This window comes from Aotus nancymaae, unplaced genomic scaffold (genome assembly GCF_030222135.1).
Source record: "Aotus nancymaae isolate 86718 unplaced genomic scaffold, 86718_ANA_hifiasm-v0.15.2.pri h1tg000020l, whole genome shotgun sequence".
Taxonomy (NCBI): domain Eukaryota; kingdom Metazoa; phylum Chordata; class Mammalia; order Primates; family Aotidae; genus Aotus; species Aotus nancymaae.
In genome coordinates this window covers 59,142,918-59,170,621 of record NW_026988432.1, presented here as the reverse complement: position 1 = coordinate 59,170,621, position 27,704 = coordinate 59,142,918, and the positions used below count along the sequence as shown (strand labels likewise).

Genomic DNA, 27,704 nt, shown 5'->3' with positions numbered 1-27,704 from the left:
CCTGCCCTACACGTCCTCAAAGCCCTGTGCTACTTGTCTTCTTGCATCGTCATATAACCATTCTGTACCATGTATATGCTTGACCTCTCTTCTGCTTTTGATTGGGTAATCCCTTTTGCTTTTTCAAATGATTTTCAAAGATTAGGAAATGGTCAAGTTTTGGATGGTTTGGAAGGTTTTTCTGTTTCAACTGGGCAGCTTGGCTTTTCCCGCGTCACAATACCCCTATCACCTTGTCTTTAGATATTCTCTAGACCAGGGCCTTTTAAAAAATATATTAACTTTTTTTTTTAGAATAGTTTCAAATTTACAAAATAATTACAAGGATAGTGTAGAGAATTCCCATACAGACTCCTATTGTTAACATCTTTTCTTACTGTGTAGATCAGGGACTTTTAGCCCAGAGTCCACGGATTGACTTCAGGGAGTCCATGAACTCCTGAAGTTTATGCCAAATTATCTATGTTGGTATGAAAATGCATTTCATTTCATTCAACACTATATAGCTTAAAACTATTCATTTCATCCTTTTTCTCTGCTGTCTCTACTCTCATGTTTTCCACTTCCCTAGTCAATTGTTTGGTTTAATAGAACACTGCCTCCAAGTGCACATTTGCACCAGTATGTATGCATAGGAAGACAGAACTGATCAAAGGCTTCTTTATCACACCCTTGTGAATCACGGAGTCATTTGGTATCATGTGTTCCCATAAAATATATTAACTCTATTATTTGATAAGCCCCATGTCCCTTCAAAGACAGGAGTCACCTATAATACATAAAGGTCTCAGTGTAAACCAAGGGTTCTACATCAGAATCACCTGGGCTCCCTATCTAGAAAAGTGTGCATTTTAAATAATCTCCCCAAAGAATCTGGATGCACAATGTATCAAAACCATTTGTATAGACTGCCTAAGTTGGGCACAGTGGCTCACGCCTGTAATCCCAGCACTTTGGGAGGCTGAGGCGGGTGGATCACAGGGTCAGGAGTTCGAGACCAGCCTGGCCAACATCGTGAAACCCCATCTCTACTAAAAACAAAAATTAGCTGAGTGTGGTGGCGGACACCTATAATCTCAGCTACTCAGGAGGCTGAGGCAGGAGAATCATTTGAACCCAGGAAACAGAGGTTGCAGTTAGCCAAGATTGCACCATTGCACTCCAGCCTGGGCAACAACAGCAAAACTCCATCTCTCTCTCTCTCTCTCTCTCTCTCTCTCTGTATATATATATATATATATATATATATATATATACACACACACACACACACACACATATATACATACATATATATATATATATATAGACGGCCTAAATTTCCAACATTGCATTAACACAAAAGGGCATTTAAAACTGTCATAAAAGCATCACTCTTTTCCCTTGAAACTTTAAGTGAGGAAAAAGCTATGAAATTACTGTAGCCATAAAATTGTTATCACTGTTTTTCTTTTCTGTCTATATAGAGTCCATTATTTGAAATCTTTCTAACTCTAATTCTAAAGATAAAAGGTAATTGTAACATTAGAGATCTAGGATTTGGTAAAAATTGTCCCCAGTTAAAACTTCCTGTATCAGTATTTTGAATATTATAAATGCCTTTTTGGTTATTGTCTGATGTTATGTGGTTTATTTCAGACTTACAGATTCCAGTCTGCTGTTAGATGATTATTCATCCAAGTTGAGCCCCAAACCCAAGAGAGCCAAGCACAGCCTTCTGTCTGGAGAAGAGAAAGAAAATGTGCCCAGCGACTACATGGTACCCATTTTCTCAGGACGGTGAGTGTGCTTTTCCTTCCTGTCTTTAATTATTAGAAAGTATATAGTAAGTGCTATAGGAATAGCAGATTATAGTCATAATTGCTGTGGACAGATTGTAGAAATAGCAGCTAACATTTATTGAGCACTTGTGAGATTATAGTAAAAGCAGCTAACCTTTATTGAGCACATACTGTATACTAATTGTGTAAGATCTGAGGAAGCTTAGAACCCTGCACTGAGAGACATGTGTTAATTGTGTTAAAAGGGACTTCTGTTTCAGAAATTTTGCTATCACATAGGATGGCTACATGACAAACAAGAATGATCAGAACTTAATGCTGCTTATAGAATTAGCTGGAATGGGAAAGGGATCTGGGAGTGCTGGTGATTGAACAGGACAGCCAAAGTAAAAATAAAGCTCCAAAACTATAAATATTGGGTGATTTTTTATTATTGTGTATATGTATTATATTATGTTATATTTTATGTATATATAAAATACATATATGAAAGTCCCACGTAGGCCTGGTTAATGCAATGGGCATGCCCTCTGCACTCACAGTGTGCTTCTGGAAAATATCGTTACCTCTGCATGGCACCTGAAATTTCCACTTATACTCCAAATATGTGTATATTTGAGATAGGTTCTCACTCTGTTATCCAGGCAGGAGTGCAGGTTGCTCACTGCAACCTCAACCTTCCAGACTCAGGCAATCCTCCTACCTCAGCCTTCCGAGTAGCTGGGATCACAGGCAGGAGCCACCAGCCCAGCTAATTTTTTAAAAAGTTATTTGTAGAGATGGGGTCTCACTATGTTGCCCAGGATGGTCTTGAACTCATGGGCTCAGGTGTTTTTCCTTGCTTGGCCTTCCAAAGTGCTGGAATTATAGGCATGAGCTACCATACCTGGCCTGGGTGAACTTTTTTTAAAAACCCAAGATGATATGGTTAGGTAGATGAAAAATATCTTGGTTGTCAGTGTGGTTTTAATTATTATTCATTGGGGGCAAAATCCCATCATAATTTGAATGCCTTGTTCAATGGGAAATAAATTGCTATTTACTTTGAGGTAGACTTCAAACAAAATTATCACAAAATCACAAGTCTGTGTGATGCCAATTTTCTATCTTTATTACATAAGCATTTTTTTTTAATTTTGAGCAGTAATCATATTCAAAGGAAAACATGTCCTGGACACCAAGATTAAAGCTGAACAGGAACTTTCTGGTTCATCTCCTATTTATTTCCCTTTGAACAGAGAGAGTTATTCCCATAGCTCAGGTGACACTCAAAGTGAGGCCATCCTCTAAGAGCAAATGTCATGGAAAAGTAGATCCTCTTGGAAGTCAGGAAATAATTTTGTTGTGATTGATGGTGACCTACTTCTGTCGCTTGTGTTTTTCTTTCCATTGCCCTCTGACAGTTCCTTTCTGACTTGTGTCAGAGGCTAATGTCATAATTGCTCTGAACCCAATTAGGAAGGTAAAGGGATAAATAACATTCTATTTTTAGCTTTTTATATCATATCTTTACTATCTCTGATTTTTTTAAGTGAACTTTCCAGACGAACATGCTTTTGTTGCTAAGTATGCATGCCCAGCCTTTTGGCTGCTTCACAGTAGCTTAATGTAACTCTCATTCCTTATAGGAGATGGTAAGCTAGGAGTAAAGTCTTTTGTCTCCAGTATTTTTCCCACTCTGTTTCAAAAAATCATTTAAAAACCACATCAGCTTAACACCAGCCTAAATGGCATGACTCCACCTGGCAGGGCACAAAATGAAGCTTCTCACTTCTAACATCTTCTCCCTGCTCTGTGCTCTGTCCACGCCAAACTATTTGTCTCTTCCAGGCCAGTCTCAAGAAATGATCATTTACCAAATAAACTGTGATAACAGAAGATGTGAATAAAAATTGATTGTCTAGGCTTTATTTTCTAGTTCACCATTCTATCTATATGGCATCATCGCCTAAACTCTATTACTGTGTCAAAAATAACATTTCACAGTGGTTTTGGCAGTATTAATCTGAGGAGAGGATAGGAAAGAAATGAATATTTGTTCAGTGTCTATTATTATTTGCTGGGAATCATGCAAGGTGCTTTATATAAACCATCTTGCTAAATCTTCCATACAACCCTGCAGAGATATTAATGTATCAGTGTTTTGGATAAGGAAATCATGGCTCAGTGACTTGCTGAAAGTCCCATGCCTGGGAGGGTAAGAATTGAAAGTCCCATGTAGGCCTGGTCAATGCAATGGACATGCCCTCTGTACTCACAGTGTGCTTCTGGAAAATACCGTTTCCTCTGCATGGCACTGGAAATTTCCACTTATACTCCAGTAAATCGGGTAAACTGTGTCAACAAGAGATTTTGAATTGAGACTGTCAGAGATTCGCAGAATACTGGGAGATTTTAAATTTATTTTTACTATATAGTAGTATACTTTTGTCACGTTAGCCTCACAGTTTTGCTTTTGTGTCCAGATTATGGAAGGGTTATAACTGATAAATCCTGACTTTTACTTAAAGGAGAATATCCCTGCTGCCCTGGATCTAACATATTTTTTAAGTGTAGTTGCCATGTGAAATAATTACAGTTTTTTTTTCAAAGTTTCACTTCTTTGTAAATGGAAAAGGCAAGGAGACTATCACTTCATTGAGCCCTCTAGAGCTGTGTCAGCATGTCCAGTATCAGTAGTAATGAAAACTTAAATATAAAGTTCTCTTACTTGCAGCTTGGGGCAAGACTAGCATTGAATATGATCCATTATTACATGAATTGAAACAGATCACAAAGCTCATTTCACATCTCCCTAGTTTGTATTGACTTCTATAGAGAATTTCAAGTAAATTCTCCTGATGGTTTGTTTTGTATTCACTTAGTAATTCATTCACTTCCCATCTTGTTAAAAAAAGAATGATAATGGACATGTTACTAACATCTGGAGTAGGGATTAGCTTATTATTATTTACACAGAGAGAGAAAAACCGTAAAATTTACTCATTACATTTAGTCAGAAACAACGTGGACTCATCTTCTCTACCAGATGTTTTAGGACTATTCCATGAGAAACCCCAGACTCGGCAAATGTGCGCTGCATAGATTCAGATGCTAGGAACTTGCAAACACAATGGCAGCATTTGCTTACATTCTGAAGTAATCATTCTTGGAATGTACAATTCTGAGTTATGAGGCCTAAGGAGACTGAATTTCAAGAGAACCTTCAATATAATCAATACACTCTTTCACTAAAACATTTGAGGAGGTTTGCAACAAAAGGCATTGAAATACGTTGAAATAATTAAAATATTTTTAAACAACATGAATAAATCACAGCACAGATTCTGTCATAAAGTGCCACAGTAGGCATTGCATTTGGGATGTACCACTCCCTTGCTATTGTCATCACGAATAATAAGTTACATTTATAAAAGTCACCACTTCCATTACACAAGTTTGATAATTTCTTAGTGTATAGTATAGGTACACACATAGTATATGCACACACAACATGTATTATCTTAGAAAGAAACCCAGAAGGCATAAGGAACCTCATGTAAATTCAGAACTTTTTCATACATGCAACAACTCCAGGCAATGCATTACATCAGCAAAGTGACAGAATCCAGATCAAGCTCCTACTGATGTATCAGGGTCACAGGCACACAAACTAGATCTCATCTGAATATGGCTTTTCTGGAAAGGAATCATAATCTTTTATCATAAACAAAATCATATTTAAACACACTAAGCCAACCAGTGAGACGACCTTGGGCAAGTTATCTAACTTCTCTGAACCTCGTTACCATATATCTAAAACAGAAATAATAATTTATCTCGGCCAGTCACAGTGGCTCATGCCTGTAATCCCAGCACTTTGGGAGGCTGAGGCTGGTGGATCACATGAGGTTAGGAGCTCGACCTGACCTCAGCCTGGCCAACATGGTGAAACCCCGTTGCTACTAAAATTACAAAAAATATTAGCTGGGCATGGTGGCAGGTGCCTGTAATCCCAACTACTTTGGAGGCTGAGGCAGGAGAATTGCTTGAACCCAGGAGGCCTCGAGGTTATAGTGAGCCAAGATCGTGCCATTGCACTCCAGCCTGGACTACAAGAGTGAGACTCCGTCTCAAAAAAAAAAAAAAAAGTTTATCTCATAGGGTTTGTATGGGGATGAAACAAGATAGTGTATGTGAAACGCACCAGGGCCATAATAGGTGTTATTGTTACTGTTATCATTATTGTTGCTATTTGTTAAGGCAAAAAACACTTCTGTACATGAAGCGTCAGCTTCTGATATACCAGGTTTTTCTATATCAGATTTTCTTTTGGTGCAAGATAATAGTGTCTGAGGTGTGGTACTTTGAACTTAGTAAAATCACAAAATCTTATCACTGCCATCCATACGTTTTGCCATTTTTGTGTTTTAGTCAAATGCATGTCAGTGGAATTACAGATACGGAAGAAGAAAGAATTAAAGAAGCTGCTGCTTATATAGCCCAGAGGAATCTTCTTGCTAGTGAGGAAGGAATCACAACATCTAAACAGTCCACGGCATCCAAGCAGTTCACAGCATCCAAGCAGTCCATGGCATCCAAGCAGTCCACGGCATCCAAGCAGTCCACGGCATCCAAGCAGTCCGTGGTTTCCAAACAGGCCACGTCCACTCTCCAACAGGAAGAAACTTTTGAAAAGAAGTCAAGGAAAGTTGCTATTCGAGAAAAGGCAGAACAGCTGTCCCTGAGGAAAACAGTAAGAAAAGACAGTTTAACATAACTTACAAGGTGGAAATCCATGTCACAAGTTGTGTGTGTGTGTGTGTGTGTGTGTGTGTGTGTGTGTAGATATAGATTGATTTCTTTTTTTTTGAGATGGAGTCTTGCTCTAAAGACAGTTTAACATAACTTACAAGGTGGAAATCCATGTCACAATTCGTGTGTGTGTGTGTCTGTGTGTGTGTAGATACAGATTGATTTGTTTCTTCTTTTTTTGAGATGGAGTCTCACTCTGTCTCCCAGGCTGGAGTGCAGTGGCATGATCTCCGCTCACTGCAGCCTCCACCTCCTGGGTTGAAGCGATTCTCCTGCCTCAGCCTCCTGAGTAGCTGGGATTACAGGTGCATGCCACCACACCCGGCTAATAATTTGTATTTTTTTTTTTTAGTAGAGATGGGGTTTTGCCATGTTGGCAAGTCTGGTCTTGAACTCCTGACCTCAAGTGATCCACCCACCTTACCCTCCTAAAATGCTGGGATTACAGGCATGAGCCACCGCACCCAGCTGATTTGTTTCAAATGAAAAAATATGTGGTCTTTTGGCGAAACAAAACGTAAGAAAACAAGGAGAAAGACATTAAAATATTAATATGTAGGTCAAAGAAAGCAAGCAATAGTTTTAAACGCCATGGAATTTTATGTTTTAAGGAAAGTAATGATTTTTTAAAAACCTTAAGAAATCCACCTTAAAGAAGTGAAATATGGCCAGGTATGGTGGCTCACACCTGTAATCCCAGTTTCAGGAGGCCAGGCAGGAGGATTACTTGAGGCCAGGAGTTCAAGACCAGCCTAGCCAACATGGTGAAACCTCATCTCTACTAAAAATACAAAAATCGGCCAGGCATGGCCGATTACAGGTGTATGCCTGTAATCCAAGCTACTAGGGAGGGTGAGGCCCAAGAATTGCATGAACCTGGGAGGTGGAGGCTGCAGTGAGCCGAGGTTGCACCAGTGCACTCCAGCCTGCTTGCAAGACAGAGCAAGAGTATATCCAAAAAAAAAAGAAAGAAAGGAAAAAGAAATTAAAGATGTTGCTTAAGCTTAAAATGTTAAATGTTCGATAACTACATCTGTTCTTAAAAGGGAGAAGTGAGTGCATCTTATCCAAACAAAATTAAGCTTCCAAATGGAAAAATAAAACTTTTGGTTTCTATTTGTTATTTCAGCACCAAAAGTCACTTTGATTTAGTGGTATCTTGGTAATATGTTTGTTTGCTTATTTGTTTTTTCAGTTAGAAGAAACCGAGGCATATCATGCCAAGTTAAATGAAGACCATCTTCTCCATGCTCCTGAGTTTATCATTAAACCTCGATCCCACACGGTTTGGGAGAAAGAGAATGTAAAATTGCACTGCTCCGTTGCAGGCTGGCCAGAACCTCGTGTCACGTGGTATGTTATCTTTATGAAAGCTAACAGAATTCATTACACAACGTTAAGTTCACCTCTAGTGAAAATACACAGAACAACCATATGCAAGAGTCAAGGAAGGCATCTACAAGATTGTATGGGTTTTCAAAAGACTGAAGAAGTGTATTCAGATGAATTTTTATGTATGGAAAGAAAAAACAGTCTTGCATATATATGCTACATAATAATACTCTATAATCCTGTTATACAAATGGGTCTTTATTTTATATGAAGTATTGCATTTTAGTCAACATATTTACACACCAAGTATATGTCTGTAACTGCTATGAATGATAAAAGTAAAAATTAGCTTCCATCAATGAACTTTACGCAACATGGCAGGATTTTGTGATCGGAAGCAATTCTGCCTTTTACAAATAACTAAAACTCAGAAGGCTTCCATCTCTACCCATCATGTGAGCTGAGGCCTTAATGTGCCTGCCTTTCTGCCTCCCTTCCCTCCTTCCTTCCTTCCTTTCCCTTTCTTTCTTTTTCTTTTGTTCTTTCTCTTTCTTTTTAAATTTTTTTTTTAAACCAGAGAGCTTAAGTAAGTACATCAATGTGTTTTCTGACACCAAGCAAAAGAAAGAATTGGAATGGCAGATAGTACCCAACATGGGTCATGTTTTCTTTCCATAAAGAATAAGCACTCTTTTTCTCCTTCCATAATATATCCTATTGCAATTGTCAATAACTTTGTGATCCCTAAACTGAGAACTTTCCTGTCATATGTCACAAATATCTGCCATAGACAGCAGAAGTATGAAAAGAATTGAGCCAATTAAAAAAGGTATTTCAGTTTTACTCTTGGATGCAAATACCTGCATCCAAGAGTAAAACTGAAATATCTTTTTTAATTAGCTCAATTATTTGCTTATCTTCAGGAGTGGTGGTAAATGCACCTTAGGTTGCAGTATAAACACTACATGAATGTCACTGTCACCCAGAGGGTCTGCCTCCTTCTTCTTTTTTTCTGTTATTTCTAAAGTTGATCAGATGCCTGCATAGCACTGTGGAGGTAGCTGATAAGATAAACCCACTTAACTCTCTAAGGTTATTCTTTTTTCTTTGAAGATGGAGTCTTGCTCTGTCACCCTGGCTGGAGTGCAGTGGCACGATCTTGGCTCACTGCAACCTCCACCTCCCGGGTTCAAGCAATTCTCGTGCCTCAGCCTCCCGAATAGCTGGGATTACAGGCACCCACCACCACACCCGGCTAATTTTTTTTTTTTTTTTTTTTTTTTTTTTTTAGTAGAGACAGGGTTTCACCATGTTGGCCAGGCTGGTCTCAAACTCCGATCTCAAGGGACTCCTGACCTACGTTGGCCTCCCAAAGTGTTGAGACTACAGGCATGAGCCACCATGCCCAGCCTCTAAGGTTATTCTTAAAGAGCACATGATGAGTTTTACCTGTAATCTTGAGCTGTCTTTGATGATTTTGAATTTACTTACAATTTTTCTATGTATGTAAACTCTTCAGGGCTTCTGAGTTTGGAAACCAAAGAATAAAAATCAAAGCTGGCTATGAATTATCAGGACAAATAATTTATAGTAAACAAAAATGAGAATGATGGAAACATATTTCTATAAAAATGAAGTTTAAAACAATCAATTTACGTCGGGCATGGTGGCTCACACCTGTAATCCCAGCACTTTGGGAGGCCATAGTGGGTGGATCACAAGGTCAGGAGATCAAGACCAGCCTGGCCAAGATGGTGAAACCCTGTCTCTACTAAAAATACAAAAAATTAGCTGGGCGTGGTAGCAGGCACCAGTAATCCCAGCTACTCGGGAGGCTGAGGCAGGAGAATCGCTTGAGCCTGGGAGGTTACAGTGAGCCGAGATTGAACCACTGCACTCCAGCTGGGCGACAGAGTGAGACTTTGTCTCAATAAATAAATAAATAAATAAATAAATAAAATCAATTTACAAGCTTTAAAATAGAAAAGTAAGTCAGTAATCACTCTGCCTTTGCCTGCCATTTTCTGTGATTACAGAGTTGCACAATTTGGCTTGTCAAAGGGAAATCTTGAAAAACCAATTACTTCCCACCTCAAAAAAAAAATTTTCAAAACTTTCATATGAAATGCACAAACAATAACAAATTTTTAGCTGCAAGAAATATTAGTAAAAATAGTTCTTCTTTCATAAATTAAAATGTATAATAAATGAATAATTAAAGGCCTTTGTTAAATACATGCATTTATTATACAGTTTCCTATTTGTGTTTTCCCACTTTTAAAAATATTAGAGTTAAAGATGATTATCAAAAAGATACAAAGTAGCCTCTGGGAGATAAATATTCAATTTGTAAGCATTTATTTATTCTGTTAAGTACACAGCAACTTGAATAAAAACCCAGCCACGTGCCCTTGATAGTGTTATTAAGCAAAAGCAATGTGATTTCACAAAAGCAAAGCTCAACTTCAGAGATTAGACTCCTTACATTGTGCCCTGTGGATCTGGAAAAATGTAATTTAAAAAATGGAAACTTTCCAGAAAATTAGGAGATGACTGAACTGTTAACCCTTCAAATTTCTAATTTTACTTTAAAAATAGAAATACTGTCCATTTGTAGTTATCCTCACTAACTGGACATGGACAAAGCTTTCCCAGGTGGCTTTGAAATATTCACCTCCTTTACCTGAGGATGTTACGTCCTAGGGGGTCCTTTCAAACAAAAGGGAAGGCACAGAGACAAGCTTCCTCTCCGGAAGGACTGGATGAGCTTCCTCTGGTACCTGCACCCCCTTTAGTGCTCTTGGAGAGAACAACTCCCTCCAGCCCCGTGCAAAACATCAGTCCTAGCGACTCCATTCCTTATTGTACATTCTCCCACGAGGGACAGACCAAAGCATTTCACAGATAGTCTCCTTGCCTTGCAAACTAAATGAAAAATAAATATTGAAACAAACAAACAACAAGGCTTCAGTGAGCTCTGATCACACCACTGCATTCCAGCCTGGGCAACAGAGCAAGACTCTGTCTCTTAAAAAAAAAAAAAAAGGCTGGTCACTGTGGCTCACGCCTGTAATTTGGGAATGATGGCACGTGCCTGTAGTCCCAGCTACTCGGGAGGCTGAGGCAGGAGAATCACTTGAACCTGGGAATCGGAGGTTGCAGTGAGCTGAGATTGCACCACAGCATTCCAGCCTGGGTGACAGAGTGAGACTCTGTCTCAAAAAAAAAAAAGAATTGGTAGACAACTAAGAACATAGTGAACTATACTTCTGAAAGCAAGATTTGTCCTGGGTAAAGCTGGAACTTGGAGAATCAGCAGATAACTGATGATTGGAAATGGCAGTAAACAGGGTCAGGTTCAGGTTTTGTGGGCATGAAGCTGATAAAACTTGGAGGGCATTCTACAAAAAATAAATGAATAAATTAGCAGTATAAGCTAGGTCATAAGGTATTGCAGGGATTTGGGTAGTGAGAGACCCTGAAACTTAAGCTTCATTTACTTCAAGTTAAATCCACCTCTGGGAGTTGACTTCTGGGTGGGATTAGTATATCTTCCTGGGAATGTTTTTAAAAAGTCATTAACTGGGCCTGGTGAGGTGGCTCACACCTGTAATCCCAGCACTTTGGGAGGCCAAGGTGGGCAGATCACTTGAGGCCAGGAGTTTGAGACCAGCCTGGCCACCATGGGGAAACCTCACCTCTACTAAAATACAAAAATTAGCCAGGCATGGCGATGAATGCCTGTAATCCCAGCTATTAGGGAGGCTGAAGCAAGAGAATCGCTTGAACTCAGAAAGCAGAGATTGCGATAAGCCAAGATGGCACCACTGCACTCCAGCCTGAGCAACAGAGTGAGACCCTGTCTCAAAACAAAAAAAAAAAACAAAAAAAAAAACAACCATTCACTGGAGCACAATTGACTTTACACTGCTGGTACAGAGCACAAAATCTTCAGTAAGCAGCCTTCTCCTTGAAGAGCTGGGAACCCACAACCCAAGCAAGAACCAAGATCATTGGTGATGACATTGCTGGCATTTATACCTTTTTGGTATCTGATAGCAGCTTCCTGGGTCTGATGCTGAGGACAAGTATGATGGGAATATTGAGAATGCCCTTCCTGAATATCAGGAGGTTAATTGAAGGGGTAAATTTGTGACGATCTTCATATAATCACACTGCCTCCACTCGTAGCAGTTAAGTCCTTAGCCACGTCTTTCAAAGGCACGTGTGCTGGGCCTGGCTCCATCAGAGCCCTTTCCAAAGAGGGTTTGGCTCCAGGTTTCCACTGGGCACCCTTACGTCATGGGAGTTCCTGAGGCCTAACAGATGATACAAACACTCAGCAGCCGCTCTCCAACCAATCCCACTTTACTAACAAATCTATTTATGTGGAACCTAGAGGTTACCCAGAGAGCACTGAATGACAGGGCACACATCCCTCATTAAGGTCAGGTGCAGAGACGGGATGCAGTACCGTCCTATTCCCAACTCGCTCTGAGAGCAGTTAGTTACAGACCAGGTGCGGTGGGTCACATCTGTAATCCCAGCACTTTGGGAGGCCAAGGCAGGATCACCTGAGGTCAGGAGTTTGAGACCACCCTGACCAACATGGAGAAACCCCATCTCTACTAAAAATACAATATCAGCCAGGTGTGGTGAGGCATGCCTGTAATCACAGCTACTCAGGAGGCTAAGGCAGGAGAATCGCTTGAACCTGGAAGGCGGAGGTTGCTGTGAGCCGAGATCATGCCACTGCACTCAGCCTGGGCGACAAGAGTGAAACTCCGTCTCAAAAAAAAAACAAAATAGGCTGGGCGCCGTGGCTCACGCCTATAATCCCAGCACTTTGGGAGGCCGAGACGGATGGATCACGAGGTCAAGAGATCGAGACCATCCTGGTCAACATGGTGAAACCCTGTCTCTACTAAAAATACAAAAATTAGCTGGGCATGGTGGCGCACGCCTGTAGTCCCAGCTACTTGGGAGGCTGAGGCAGGAGAATTGCTTGAACCCAGGAGACGGAGGTTGTGGTGAGCCGAGATCGTGCCATTGCACTCCAGCCTGAGTAACAAGAGTGAAACTCCGTCTCAAAAAAAAGAAAAAAATAAAGAAAGAAAGAAAGAAAAAAAGTTAGTTACAGAGGATGCTGCTCCACCCCCACTGTGAAGCTGGCCATCCTGCAGGAGGACTCTGTCATCATAGAAGGCAAAATACATATGTAGTGGAAAAAAACTGAAGTTTTAAAATTTAATAGGGTACATTTATGTAATAACTTGTATAAAAATAGTCTTTCTGTTTAAGAGGAGAAGAAAAAAGCATTTATGTTTGTGTTTGTTTTATTTGCATAATGAAATTCTGGAAGGATATGTAAGAACCTAAGAAAAGCTTTGACCCTGACGGGGAGCCTTGTAAAAGGAGACAAAAGTGCTGGGAAGTTACCAGGAAGGGTTCGCTATGCACCCTTTATTCTTTCTGGTTCTTGAACCATCTAAATGTATTACCTAGTCAAATTTTAAACATTATATAAAATAGTTGAGAAGGAAAAAGTTTTCTTTAAAAGGAGAGAATGGTGTTAATTGTATACTTTTTACAGAGCGGGATTCAGTTGGGGTTCCGGCCTGAAGCCGTCAATGGAAATGTTAATTGTAGCCCGCAGGAAGATTAGGTGAACTCACTCAAGCAATGTGTTGGTATTAGTGGGTACTTGTCATTCACTCTCTCACTTGCACTCAAGCTTTCATATCTATATATTGAACACTGGACTAGATAGATCCTCAAGCAAAACATTTACAATACATGTTTAAAATTATTCCGTTTCAGGTAGGTGAGGTGGCTCATGCCTGTAATCCCAGCACTTTGGGACACCAAGGTGGTTGGATCATTTGAGGTCAGGAGTTTAAGACCATCTGGTCAACATGGTGAAACTCCATCTCTACTAAAAATACAAAAATTAGCCAGGCCTGGTGGCAGGCATCTGTAGTCCGAGGTACTCGGGAGGCTGAGGCAGAAGAACTACTTAAACCCGGGAGGTGGGGGTTGCAGTGAGCTGAGATTGTGCCACTTCACTCCAGGCTGGGGGACAGAGTGAGACTCTGTCTCAAAAAAAAAAACAAAAAAAAAACTTCAGTTTCACCCAAAAGTCATTGTCAAATAGATACTTAAGGAAATTAGTCATTAAGCCCATTATAATAAGTCAAAACCAAGAAATAAAATAGTTATGAAGGCAGAGATTTGGAAAACTCTTCTATTTTCACAAATTATGAAGATCCGTAAATTTCATAATAGAATCATGCATTGAGTTTATTTTCAAGATTAGAATTATTTATCACATCTTTAAATTTAGCAGTTACTATCATATTATCATTGAAAAAACAGCCTATATTTAAAATGGTTAACACAAATTATTTACAACAGTTTTCCAACATAAGGATTTGGAGTTTTATTTTGCATTTTTCTTACTTAATTCCAAAATCTATCCCAATGGGATTTCTCTCTCTCTCTCTCTCCCCACTTTAGTTTTTAAAGTGGGTGTATAGCGATTCATTCAAAACAGGAGGTTGGATTCTAAGCAGCAATCTCATTTGTGGTGAGATTCAGTATGTTAAACATCATCTTTGGCTGGGCACGGTGGCTCACACCTGTAATCCCAGCACTTTGGGGGCTGAGGCCAGCAGATCATCTGAGGTCAAGAGATCGAGGCCATCCTGGCCAACATGATGAAACCCCGTCTCTACTAAAAATACAAAAATTAGCTGGGCATGGTGGCGTGCACCTGTATTCCCAGCTACTCCGGAGGCCGAGGCAGGAGAATCACTTGAACCCAGGAGGCAGAGGTTGCAGTGAGCCGAGATCAGGCCACTGTACTCCAGCCTGGGTGACAGAGTAAGACTCTGTTTCAAAAAAAAAAATCATTTTGGTGTGCATTATTTGTTGATAGAAAATAATTTTTGTGAAGGCTTTTGCTTGACCATGCTTTACGCTGCCAAAGAGTTTTTACTGTGACCCTATGCTATCAAAGTCAGCCCAACATCCAAACTAACATTTGTCCAGGAGAATTGTGTGTTTTACACACATAAAGGAAATGTTACTGGAAAAACTTATGGTATACTGAAAGCTCATTAACAATTCATAGACATTACATAAAAATGATAAGGGAGATGGTACATATCTGAATATTCACAGGGATTTAAGAAAGCTTTTGACACATAATCCCAGGGTGTGGACTAATCTCCAAAATTAGCCAATGACTATTCAGCTTGGAATTTCACTTTCCAGAAATAACAGCTGTGCAATATATACAGAATGGGCCCCAAATCCTTCTTTTCTTCCCTGACTTGAAGCTAAAGACAGCCAGTCTCAAGTGACTCCAAACCTAAATGCCTCACTGGGTGAAATTCCTTGGAGAATAGAATCAAATACCTTTCTGACTTAATCCTTGCCCACTGCTTTAAATGAAGAATTTCTCACATTGGTATTTGGAGCTCCAGAGAAAAGACTACAAGCTCTGCAGTCAAAGTGGTGTCTGATACGTGTGTGTACTTTAAACCCATTTCTCTTGCCAGGTGGTGATAATAGAAAAGTCATTAGCTGGAGGAAAGGCATTAAGATGCTAAATTGAGTGGTACTGGAAGAAAAGGATGGTGAAGCAACCGTGGGACCTGCAAAATAGTTTTTTATTTTATTAATTGATCGATCGATTGATTGATTGATTGATTGAATTTTTGAGACGTCTTGCTCTATGGCCAGGCTGGAGTGCAGTGGCATGATCCCAGCTCACTGCAACTTCCGTTTTCCAGTTTCAAGCAATTCTCCTGCCTCAGCCTCCTGAGTAGCTGGGACTACAGGCGTGCACCGCCATGCCCAGCTAATTTTTTTTGTATTTTTTAGTAGAAACAGGGTTTCACCGTGTTGGTCAGGGTGGTCTTGATCTCTTGACCTCATGATCCACCCTCCTTGGCCTCCCAAAGTGCTGGGATTACAGGCATGAGCCACCACACCCGGCCCTATTTTATTTTTAAAAATTTATTTTTTACAGACATGGGGTCTCACCATGTTACGCAGCTGACCTCAAACGATCCTCCCACCTCAGCCTCCCAAAGTTCTGGGATTACAGGCATGAGCCACCACTTCTGACCTGCAAAATACTTTGTAATGCAAATTTTATAGAGATATGAGCAATACTTTTGATGAGAAGCCAAATTGAGTGTCACTGAGTCATTTTGTCAAACAGCACATGTCACAGCCTTTGGTATCACAATGCCTTTCTTAGGCAAAGAGAAACCACCGAAAACCCTCCGGCACAAGAGCAGAGCCAGAGCGAGCTTCTGAGTCCAGTGTGAAATTACCTAAATCAATCAAATAAGAAGAGCATGTGGATTAACATGTTCTACCCTGTTCTTCATCAAAACGGGGAATGCTGAAAACTAGCAGTGGCCAGTAGATTTCTTTTTCCAGGCCATCTCTGATCAGATAGTCCTGTCTGCTGGAGCCCTGTGTTGAGACAGCTGTCTGAGGCTGCTGGCAGGGAACAGCACTGCATCAACTTGCAGGGTCTTCTGTGTTTGGAGAAGGTTATGTTGCTGCACCTGCCACGCAGCTGCGATTCTTGAGCCAGTCCCACCCTCTGCATTTCACATTTGAGGGAACTGAGACTCAGAGCGTCAGCTTACTCTCTTCGTATGCATTCGTTGAAAATCATCCAACTTTGGGAGGTGGAGGCAGGAGGATCGTTTGAGACCAGGAGTTTGAGACCAGCCTGGACACACAGTGAGACCTCATCTCTATTTATTTAAAATAAAATAAAAAATAACATAAAATCATCCATATCGTGACATATATTTTGTCAGAACTCTGTTCTCTCAGCTAAAAAAATTATGAAGCAACAATTAATCTATTGCATTACATTGATAATTCTGTTCAACCCAATTTAACCAACTGAGGGCCTGCTGTTTGCCCATGACTCATTCTTCCTCAGGAGTGGAAATAGAAGTAAATGTGGATCAGACCCAGTTCTCAACCTCAAGAGCTTGACAACTTAATAGAAGAGACACATATCCAGCCATAATTTTGATAAATATTGTATTTGGTAATTTGAAGAAAGTGACCCTGATGCAGAGAGGCAGGAACAATTCATATTGTATCACATTTTAGGGAGAAGTTTATTGAAGAAGTGGCATTTGATCTGAATCTTGAAGCATGAGTTGGGGTTTTACTAGATGGAGAAGAGTGATTTTTTTTTTTAAGTGTAGAAAATGAATAATGTGCTTTAGGGACATAGGGGTGTATGTGTGTGAGAGAGAGAGTTGGGAAAAGGAAGGAGCTGACTGGCCAATATTCTTCCTTTCTTTCCCTTTCCATTATGTTCCCTCCTCCCAAACCTCCTTATGATCATGTCCACAAATCTGAAGAAATGAAATGCAGAGAGAACAATTGGAAAATGGAAGCATCATATGGGTCAGCAGCCAGGCTGCCGGTTCAAAGTCCCCCTCTGCTGTTCCTGGCTGTGTGACTGGGCAAGTTCCTGAAACCCTCATGCCTTGGTTTCTTCATCTGGGAAATGAGGTTAAAAACAGCACTATCTCATATGGTGATTGTGAGGACTGAACTTACCAATGCATACATAAAGCACTTAGAGCATTGCCTGGCTCGTAGTCAATTCTCTGTGTCAGTGGTGTTTATCAGGGTTATTTACATCATCTGTGCATGCCAAGTAGGCTGTCTGAAAGGGAGATAAGTGAAACCCAGTTCCTCATTTGGGCAGAAAAGGGTTTAAGTAGAAAAGCCTGGTCCAGCACCATAGCCACTGGCTGCTAAAAACATGAGGAAGTGGTGAAGAATTCAGGCACCACGTACAGACCCAGAAGACAGGGAGAGGCCCCTCTGCGGAGTCCAGTCACTGAGGGCTGCAAGATTTAACCAGATATGGAATAGTCAGAAAAAGGGAGGCTTTCAGCTCTTATTTGTCAGAAGTTTCCTTTCATGATTTGTATTATAAATTCTTCCAAGGCAAGAGCCATGTTTGTTTATGACATTGAATAAAACCCTTAAACATAATTATCTTTCAGTACAATGATATTGCAGGCCAGGCGCAGTGGCTCAGGCCTGTAATCCCAGCACTTTGGAAGGCCGAGGCTGGTGGATCACCTGAAGTCAGGAGTTCAAGACCAGCCTGATCAACATGGTGAAACCCCGTCTCTACTAAAAATATAAAAAATTAGCTGGGTTTGGTGGCGGCCACCTGTAATCCCAGCTATTCAGGAGGCTGAGGCAGGAGAATCGCTTGAACCCTGGAGGCAGAGGTTGCAGTGAGCTGAGATCACACCATTACACTCTAGCCTGGGCAACAAGAGTGAAACTCGGTCTCAAAAACAAAAAAATACAATGATATTGCTTCTAATAACATGATAGAATGTTAGTAGGAATAATGTTTTGCTCTCATTTTACACAGACAGCCAACAATAAAACCCCCAATACAAAGCCTTCCTCTCAGTTACATCAACAGTGGTCAATTTTTTAAAAAGCTTATTTATTTATTTATTTTGAGACAGGGTCTCACTCTGTTGCCCAGGCTAGAGTGCAGTGACAGGATCACAGTTCACTGCAGCCTCAACTTCTCAGGCTGAAGCTATTCTCCCACCGCAGCCTCCAGAGTAGCTGGGACTACAGGTTTACACTCAGCTAATTTTTTGTAGTTCTTGAAGAGTCAGAGTCTCGCTTATTCACCAGGCTGGTCAAACTCCTGGCCTCAAGTGATTCTCCCACCTCCACCTCCCAAAGTACAGGGATTACAGGGATTACATGCATGAGCCACCATGCCTGGCCTAAAAAGCTTTTTAATTGTAGTATAATATGCACACACAAAGTGTGTATCATATATAAATGTATGGCTTTAGTGAATTTTTGTAGATTGCACACACCCATGTAACTGGCACCTAAATCAATAAACATTATCGGCACCCAAGAAGCCTCCTTCATGCATCTCAATGCACTACTGATTTCTAGTAGCATTAATTAGTCTTTTTGTTTTTGTATTCTATATAAAGCAATCATTCTGCATTCGCAGTTTTGTAACTGCATTTTGTTACATGACATTCAGCCATATTGTTGTGAATGGTCAACATTTTTCATGTAAGTTTACAGAGGAGGGGAAAGAATCAGGAAATATTACTATATTGCTGGGGCATTTCACATAAGCTAATATGATTTACATTTATTTATTTTATTATTATTATTTTTGAGATGGAGTCTCTCTTGTTGCCCAGGCTGGAGTACAGTGGCGTGATCTCACCTCACTGCAACCTCCACCTCCTGGGCTTAAGCAATTCTCCTGCCTTAGCCTCCTGAGTAGCTGGGATTACAGGCACCTGCCACCACACCCAGCTAATTTTTGTACTTTTAGTAGAAACAGGATTTTGCCATGTTGGCCAGGCTGGTCTCAAACTCCTGACCTCAGGTGATCCACCTGTGTCGGCCTCCCAAAGTGCTGGGATTACAGGCGTGAGTCACCACACCTGCCCGATTTCCATTTGTTTAATTGATGCTGCTGCTACCCTCAATGCCCTGTTTCCAGGTGTTCCTGCAAGAACAAGAATTGTATGTGTGTGTTTAATCACGAAGTTACTTACACTTCAACTTACTTCATTTTGTTTCCATTCTGTTATAGGTATAAAAACCAGGTGCCAATAAATGTCCATGCAAACCCTGGAAAATACATTATTGAGAGTCGATATGGAATGCACACTCTGGAGATTAATGCGTAAGATAACATCAATGTCCATGTGCTGCTCAACAGTGCTCAGGGACGCGACTCAGCCCTGCAGTTAACAGCCATTCTCCCCACTTCCTCCCAGTGCTGCGTGATCACAATGAGGGACATTCATATACAGTGCTTCTCTGGGTGCACACCTGAAATGTATGACTGATCCTTACCATACGCACACTACCTCCCAAAGTGATTTTATATTTGAATTTAGGCAAAGATGATGAGAAAAAAACAATTTGCATCTTTTAATTTATCTTTTTATATACTTGAGAATTTTTCTTAGATGTAAGTAAGAAAATAGGTTGCATAAAGAGGCATTTACATTAATAATCGTTTCAGAGTCCCAAATCAATATCATCATCACATTCTCTTGCTTTTAATAAATAAAGTCCATTGAATATGGGCTCAACTTGGAGATAATGTTCTTTCCTTCAGATTGCCAGGAACCATGGGAAAGTATGCACTCTGTCAATCTGTGTTTATGTGAAGCAGGCTAGATATTGAGATGTTTAAGCTTAAAGTAAAATCCAAAGCAAAATTTGAAAACGAAACCTACATCAAAATTCCTAAGTTCCCAAACATTTATTATGCCTCCCAAGATGATTTTGAAATTCAAGCCTAATTAGGTGAATGAAAAAGCTAAACAAGCCCCACCATTTTCAGTTTAGATAAAACCACGGCGTGCATAAATGTCAAAGTGAAATTTATATCATTCATTCTCAAGGGACGTATAGCCTTCTCCTCAGATCAGAGGAGTTGGCCAAGTGATGCTAGGACCCTGTGACATTTGCCAAGCACTGACCCTGACCCGAAGTCAGGTCAGTTCTGCCCGTGGGTGGTTCTGCTGAAGCAGAACTTTCAAAATTAAGTAGTTATGAGACGGGCAACTGTATTTGCCTTCCTGGAGTTCTATTGATGTCTGTAAAATTTCAGCAAGAAAAAAGTTTACACAAACGAAACTGAACCCTGAGGAATAATGAAGAACACAAGAAACTGGTAGTAATAAGACATAAAACAACCTGCTTTGAAACCTTAGCCTCTTCATCTCTCCATGAGACCATTCTCTCCCTAATGGTCTGTTTTTTATAAGACATTCCAATTTCTGTATTATAACTTAGAAGAACATCCAAATGGCACTTCTTGTGTTGTGCTGTGAGCTGAAACTCCAAGTATGGTCTGAACCTTAGTGGAAATGAAGTGTAAATAACTTAGTTGAGGTTCGAAGCTAGAACACATAGACCAGCTGGGCTCAGGGTAGTTGTGGGAATCTACGTGGAGGTACTGCTTCTTTCTGTTCCCTGTTGCCCTGTTGCCCCCAGACTGGAACCCACCATAAGGGCAGGACAGCAGGGAAGCCACGCCCTCCAGTGTGCCTCTGGGTAGTTACCTGCTACAAAGGTACATGCCTGCACATTTTCTCCTCCCAGTGCAACTTTAGATAAGTAGATTATAATGCTGTTCACTATAATTTATGTGCCTAGCACTTGTTTGAAGTTTTTGACCTTTTTTTTTTTGTTTTTTGAGACAGAGTCTCACTCTGTCACCCAGGCTGGAGTGCAGTGGTGCAATCTTGGCTCACTGCAATCTCCACCTTCCGGGTTCAAGCAATTCTACTGCCTTGGCCTCCAGAGCAGCTCGGACTACAGGTGTGTGCTGCCATGGCCAGCTAATTTTTTGTATTTTTAGTAGAGACGGAGTTTCATCATATTGGCCAGGCTGGTCTCGAACTCCTGACCTCATGATCCACCCGCCTTGGCCTCCCAAAGCTTTTTTTTTGACATTTTAAATGAACCTAGGCTAGGGTCACAGTGAACTATAGGTGTTCTCTCCCCACTCTATACTGCTGGCATGAAACTGCAGTAGATCACTTGGACTAGGTAATATCCCACAGGTAGCTAGATCAGAGACAATAGCTGTACCAGGAGAGCCAAAGAGCCATGTGTTAGCCATGATTTGCAGGGGGCTGCGATAGCAAAGAGTTCCCTGATGGAACGGCTAGTAATTACAAGGACTGTCACTGTGATGGGTGTTCATTTCCATCTGTTCTTTCAGATGTGATTTTGAAGATACAGCTCAGTACCGGGCCTCAGCGATGAATGTTAAAGGAGAGCTTTCGGCATACGCTTCAGTTGTGGTGAAGAGTAGGTTTGCTATGTTTTTTTTTTTTAATTTCTCCCTATTGTTTTAAAATAATCTATCACAAAGCAGTTCACATGTATTTCTGTTTTCTCCTCTAGGGTATAAGGGAGAGTTTGATGAGACTCGCTTCCGTGCTGGGGCTTCCACCATGCCCCTCAGCTGTAAGTTTAAAAACACATTTGCTAAGTGTCACCTCTGTGTTCAATATGGCATAATAAGCTAGTCCATAATGCTGAAATAAATATGTATTATATATAACGTAGTATATGCTAGGATGAATTTAGTAGGTATCTGCGGTTATTTTATTTACTTATTTTTTTTAGATTCTTTGGTTACTATTCTCTTTCTGAATCTAATTGCTTTTTTATGGTTTTATGAAAGTCCAGATACGATGGGCTAAAAATGACAAACATTTTAAGTCTTTCGGAGTTAAACTGAGAAAGATCATTATACAAACCTGGGCATAATGACGTAACCAACCACACACACACCCGAGTCTAGACTTTATCAAAGCACTGTTACTCATCCTTAACTATCCAGATGGGCATCACTTCCTTGAGAAATAAAGTCTCACCCCCACTGCCATCCCTAAACCCTACCCAGTCAGGGTTAGGTGTCCCAGGTGAGGCCACGGCACCTTGTCAGAGCGTCAATGTTACCCATTGTGTGTCAGTCTCTCCCACTGGTCCATGAGCCACTTGAAGGCAAGGTTAGACCTTTTATCTCTAAACCCCAGGGCCTGCCACAGAGTACGTATTCAATAATGAATGAATAAATAAATGCCTTAAGTTATAAAGTGCAATCTAAAATGAAGTCTAAATGTGATTAAATAAAAACCTATTGACAATATTCTAGTCAGTGGTAATTTGCAAATTTGTGAATGTCATTTCATTTACATCAGAACTTCTATTTATGGGAAGCAATAAAAGCAAAATCTTTATGGTTGTTAAAATAATGATATAGTAGTCAGACTGAAAAAGGTAGTTAAGCCCTAACTTAGTTTTCACACATTAAAAAATAAATGGTAGTTTTGAAAATGGCAGATAGCTGTTTTTCACCTGTTTAGCTTGATGTCTGTAGATGACCTACTGCACTGATTTCATGGAATGGCTTCTCATTTAATATCCCAAGTTACAATCATTGGTATCAGCCCCATGGGTGAGAAGGGATGACTAGTAGCGCAACAGAGAAGCACATCCCAAATCATATTCTTCTCCCATCTCTTGATTTATGCTGAGATAGAATAGTTGGGGCCAAGTGTGGTGGCTCGCGCCTGTAATCCCAGCACTTTGCAAGGCCAAGACGGGTGGATCACCTGAGGTCAGGAGTTCCAGACCAGACTGGGCCAACATGGTGAAACCCTGTCTCTACTAAAAATACAAAAATTAACCAGGCATGGTTGTGGGCACCTGTAATCCAAGCTACTTAGGTGGATGAGGCAGGAGAATCGCTTGAACTGGGGAGGCGGAAGTTGCAGTGAGCCAATATCACACCACTGCACTCCAGCCTTGGCTCTTGGGTTTGTTCTAATAGTTAACATTTATTGATCAGTTCTGCCAGACAATGTACTAACACATTTTTTATATGCATTGATTCATTTAATGTTTCCCAAAAGCTTATGAAGTAGTTGCATTTCCATCTGTGCTACGCAGATGAGGAAATAGTTTAGAGAGGTTAAATAGTGGAGCAACACCACACAGACTGGTAGAATAGGGATGTGTAACCTGGTCTTTTTAATTCTAAATCATTATTTCAAACAAGGAGTCAGCAAACATTTTCTGTAAAGGACTAGACTGTAAATATTGTAGGCTTTGTGGGCCATATGGTCTCGTCACAACCACTCAACTCTGCCTCTGTAACACAAAAGCAGCCATGCAGTAGGAGAATGAATGAACATGGCTGTGTTCTAATAAAATCTTCTTTATGAACATTGAAATTTAAAGCTTCTGTGACTTTTCATGTCACAAAACATTGTATTTCTTTTTATTTTTTTCAATCACTAAAGCATACAAAAACCATTCTTAATGGTCTAAACAAGAGGCATTCTAGATTTGCCCCACAGACTTGCCAGTCCTTGCCCTAAACCATTTTTCCCAGGATAGTAAGTACATGTGACAAAAGATTAAGGACATGATGATGGAATAATGTGTTGTCTTCTGGTTGTTAAACTGGGGTGCCTCCTACTGAACCCCAAAGTTACTTCAGACAGCCCAGTCCAATCTTAGATACAGAAGAGAACCTAGAAGTTAGGTCTGTTTCTAGGAGGCCTACTTGCCTTTCCAGCTGGGTCTGGAACATCTGGGCTACTACAGGCTCTCCCAGTAACCCTCACCTCTACGCCCTAAGGCAACTCTGGAACCAGGCCATCCTCCCAGCACTGTGCAAGATCTGTCAAGTTGTTTCTCTCTGGTCTCAATGGACATCAACACATAAAAGTGAGGCAGATGGGAGATGTGCTTCCAAAGAGAAGTTATTTCACTGTTGATTAGAGTTACCTGGGAACACACAAAATCAAGACAGTACAATGTACTGGCCAAGAGCACCAAAATGGCCAGTCAGTGCAAATATGGCTCTGCAGGGGAATGTGGTCAGTTATTTTGCCCTCCTATGCATCAGTTTCTTCTATAAAATGTGGATATTAAGTAGTACTTACCTAACAGCATTATTATGGGGTTTATGTTAGTAGGTATTAAATGCTTGGACCAATACTTGGTCTAAGTTGAATTCAATAAATGTTAGTTTGCATTTTCTTTTTCTTCTTTTTTTGAAATAGAGTTTAGTTCTTGTTGCCCAGGCTAGAGTGCAATGACACGATCTCAGTTCACTACAACCTCCGCCTCCCGGTTTCAAGGAATTCTCCTGCCTTGGCCTCCTGAGTAGCTGGAATTACAGGTGCATGCCACCATGCCCAGCTAATTTTTCTATTTTTAGTAGAGACGGGTTTCACCATGTCAGCCAGGCTGGTCTCAAACTCCTGACCTCAGGTGATCCACCCGCCTCGGACTTCCAAAGTGCTGGGATTACAGGCCTGAGCCACCACGCCCGGTCCAGCTTACATTTTCAAGAGCAATGAAAGAAGTCTTAGGAAGAGAGACAAAATACGTGAGAAAGGGACTAAGTTTTGGAGTTGAGAAGTTATGAGTGTGAATTTCAATTTCACACATGCTGTCTGTGAAATTCTGGCATTAGGTGTATGTTAGTTTTGTGAACTTCCATATCCCTACCTGAAAGAGAGGAAGAAGATAATATCTATGGCATAGAGTTGTTGCAAGGAATATTTGATATGTCAAATGTGAAGTGCCTGGCATGTAATAACCCATCAATAAATGGTAAGTCCTTTCTTTGGTGAAAAAATAAAACCTAGGAGAGTTGATGATGCAGGCTGCATTTACTCAATCAATAAATAAGATATTTCTGAGAATAATAGTTTTTAAAGTTAGAATATTTTAAACTTTTCCATTTTCTCCCAATATTTCTTATGTTTTACTCAGATCATTAAGGAAACAGAAGCAACTTATTTTAAAACTCCATTAAAATTATTTAATCAAAAATTATTTTTATTTTTATGGATACATAGTAGCTGTACATACTGATGAGGTACATGTGATATTTTGATACAAGCATACAATGTGTAATGATCAAATCAGGGTAACTGGAACATCCATCATCTCAAGTATGTCTTCTTTGTTTGTATTAGGGACATTCCAATTCCACTCTTCCCATTGTTTGAAAATATGAAATAAATTGTTAACTGTAGTTACGCTATTGTGCTCCCAAACACTAGATCTTATTCCTTCTATCTAATTGTATTTTTGTACCCGTTAACTAACCCTACTTTATTCCCCATCACACTATGCTTCCCAGCCTCTGGTAACCATCATTCTACACTCTATCTCAATGAGTTCAATTCTTTTTAGCTCTCACATTTGAGTTGATAGCAGTTCTTCTGTGCCTGGCTTACTTCCCTTAATGTAATGTCCTCTAGTTCCATCCATGTTGTTGCAAATGACAGGATTTCAATCTTTTTTTGGCTGAATAACATTCCACTGGGTATATGTACCACATTTTCTTTATTCATTCAGCCATGGATGAATACTTAGGTTAATTTCACATCCTGGCCTATTGTGAAAAGTGCTGCCATAAACATGGGAGTGCAGATGTCTCTTCTACATATTGATTTCCTTTCTTTAGGATATATACCCAGCAGTGGGATTGCTGGATTATATGGTAATTTTATTTAGAGTTTTTGAGGAACCTCCATACTGTTCTCCATAGTGGCTGTACTAATTTACATTCCCACAAACAGTGTAAGAGGGTTCCCTTTCATCCACGTCGTTGTCAGCATTATTACCTGTCTTTTGGATACATTGTAATTGGGGTGAGATGATATCTCATTGTGGTTTTGATTTGCATTTCTCTGATGATTAGTGATGTTGAGCATTTCTTCATATACCTGTTGGCCATTTGTACGTCTTCTTTTTTTTTAAAATTGCATTTTAGGTTTTGGGGTACATGTGAAAAACATGCAAGATTGTTGCATAGGTGCATACGTGGCAGTGTGATTTGCTGCCTTCCTCCCCTTCACCTATATGTGGCATTTCTCCCCATGCTATCTCTCCCCAACTCCCCACCCCCCGTTGTCCCCCCCATTCCCCCAACAGACCCCAGTGTATAGTGCTCCCCTCCCTCTGTCCATGTGTTCCCATTGTTCAACACCCATCTATGAGTGAGAACATGTGATGTTTGATTTTGTGTTCTTAGAAATGTCTGTTCAGAGCTTTTGCTCATTTTTAAATTGGATTATTGAATTTTTTGCTATTGAGTTCTTTAAGCTTCTTATATATTCTGGTTATGAATCTCTTGTCAGATGAAAAACTCCATTTTTATGAATAATGGATATAGCTATTTTGGCCCAAGAGTACAAGCAGTAGAGTTTAAATTAACTCAACATCTAAAATTAAAAAGTGCATATGTTGCCGCAAAAGGTTTAAGTCTAGGCTAAATGTGGTATTAATTTGCACTTAAGACATTAAACCTGGCCCTTTAAATTCTATTCATTACAATAATAAAAACAAGCTATATAACCAATAAAGCAAGAATTTCCATACAAATGGTATATGCATTCGTTCTAAATAGATCTTATATAGGGTTTTATTTTGGCCCAGATAAATCATTTGCTCATTTGTTCATTTCTTTGCTGTGACTGCTTTCTGCCTGTGCTTATTAAAATGCTTGTGTCTCTTTGATGAAGAAAAAAATTACTGATATTTGTTTTTTTTGTACCCAGTTGCTGTGACCCCATATGGTTATGCATCCAAGTTTGAGATCCACTTTGATGACAAATTTGATGTGTCTTTTGGGAGAGAGGGAGAGACGATGAGTCTAGGCTGTCGTGTAGTCATCACTCCTGAAATTAAACATTTCCAGCCAGAGATCCAGTGGTACAGAAATGGTGAGTCTTTACAATGAATGCTCACTTAGGTTCTTATTTAAAGGAAGTTGTAGACCAGATTGCAGATCTGTTTATCAGAGCTGGAAGTTAGAGGGAACTACCTATTACATGATTAAAAGGTTTTTACATGTATAGCAAAGTAGCAACACTTTCATATTTGTGGAGATGATATTTTCTTTTTAACAAGTAAGATATGGAAAGAATCATAAAGAATGGATATTCGGCCAGACGCAGTGGCTCATGCCTGTAATCTCAGCACTTTGGGAGGCCAAGGCTGGTGGATCACCTGAGTCAGAAGTTTGAGACCAGACTGGCCAACATGACAAAACCCCATCTCTACTAAAAATACCAAAATTAGCCAGGTGTGGTGGCGGGCGCCTGTAATCCCAGCTACTCAGGAGGCTGAGGCAGAGAATTCCTTGAACCCAAGAGGCAGAGGTTGCAG

The 27,704-nt window shown here is 40.2% G+C and overlaps 1 protein-coding gene across 2 annotated transcripts in view; it reads left to right on the top strand.

Moving 5' to 3' along the window:
• LOC105713173 (myomesin-1) overlaps positions 1-27,704 on the top strand; it is a 165,670-nt gene that overhangs the window by 29,337 nt on the left and 108,629 nt on the right. For both annotated transcript variants that reach the window (XM_064379368.1, XM_064379369.1), the window contains exons 3-9: positions 1,639-1,779; positions 6,195-6,516; positions 7,771-7,928; positions 19,570-19,662; positions 21,721-21,809; positions 21,906-21,968; positions 27,095-27,259. In XM_064379368.1, coding sequence (XP_064235438.1) covers positions 1,639-1,779; positions 6,195-6,516; positions 7,771-7,928; positions 19,570-19,662; positions 21,721-21,809; positions 21,906-21,968; positions 27,095-27,259 — 1,031 coding nt within the window. The remainder of the gene's footprint in view (positions 1-1,638; positions 1,780-6,194; positions 6,517-7,770; positions 7,929-19,569; positions 19,663-21,720; positions 21,810-21,905; positions 21,969-27,094; positions 27,260-27,704) is intronic.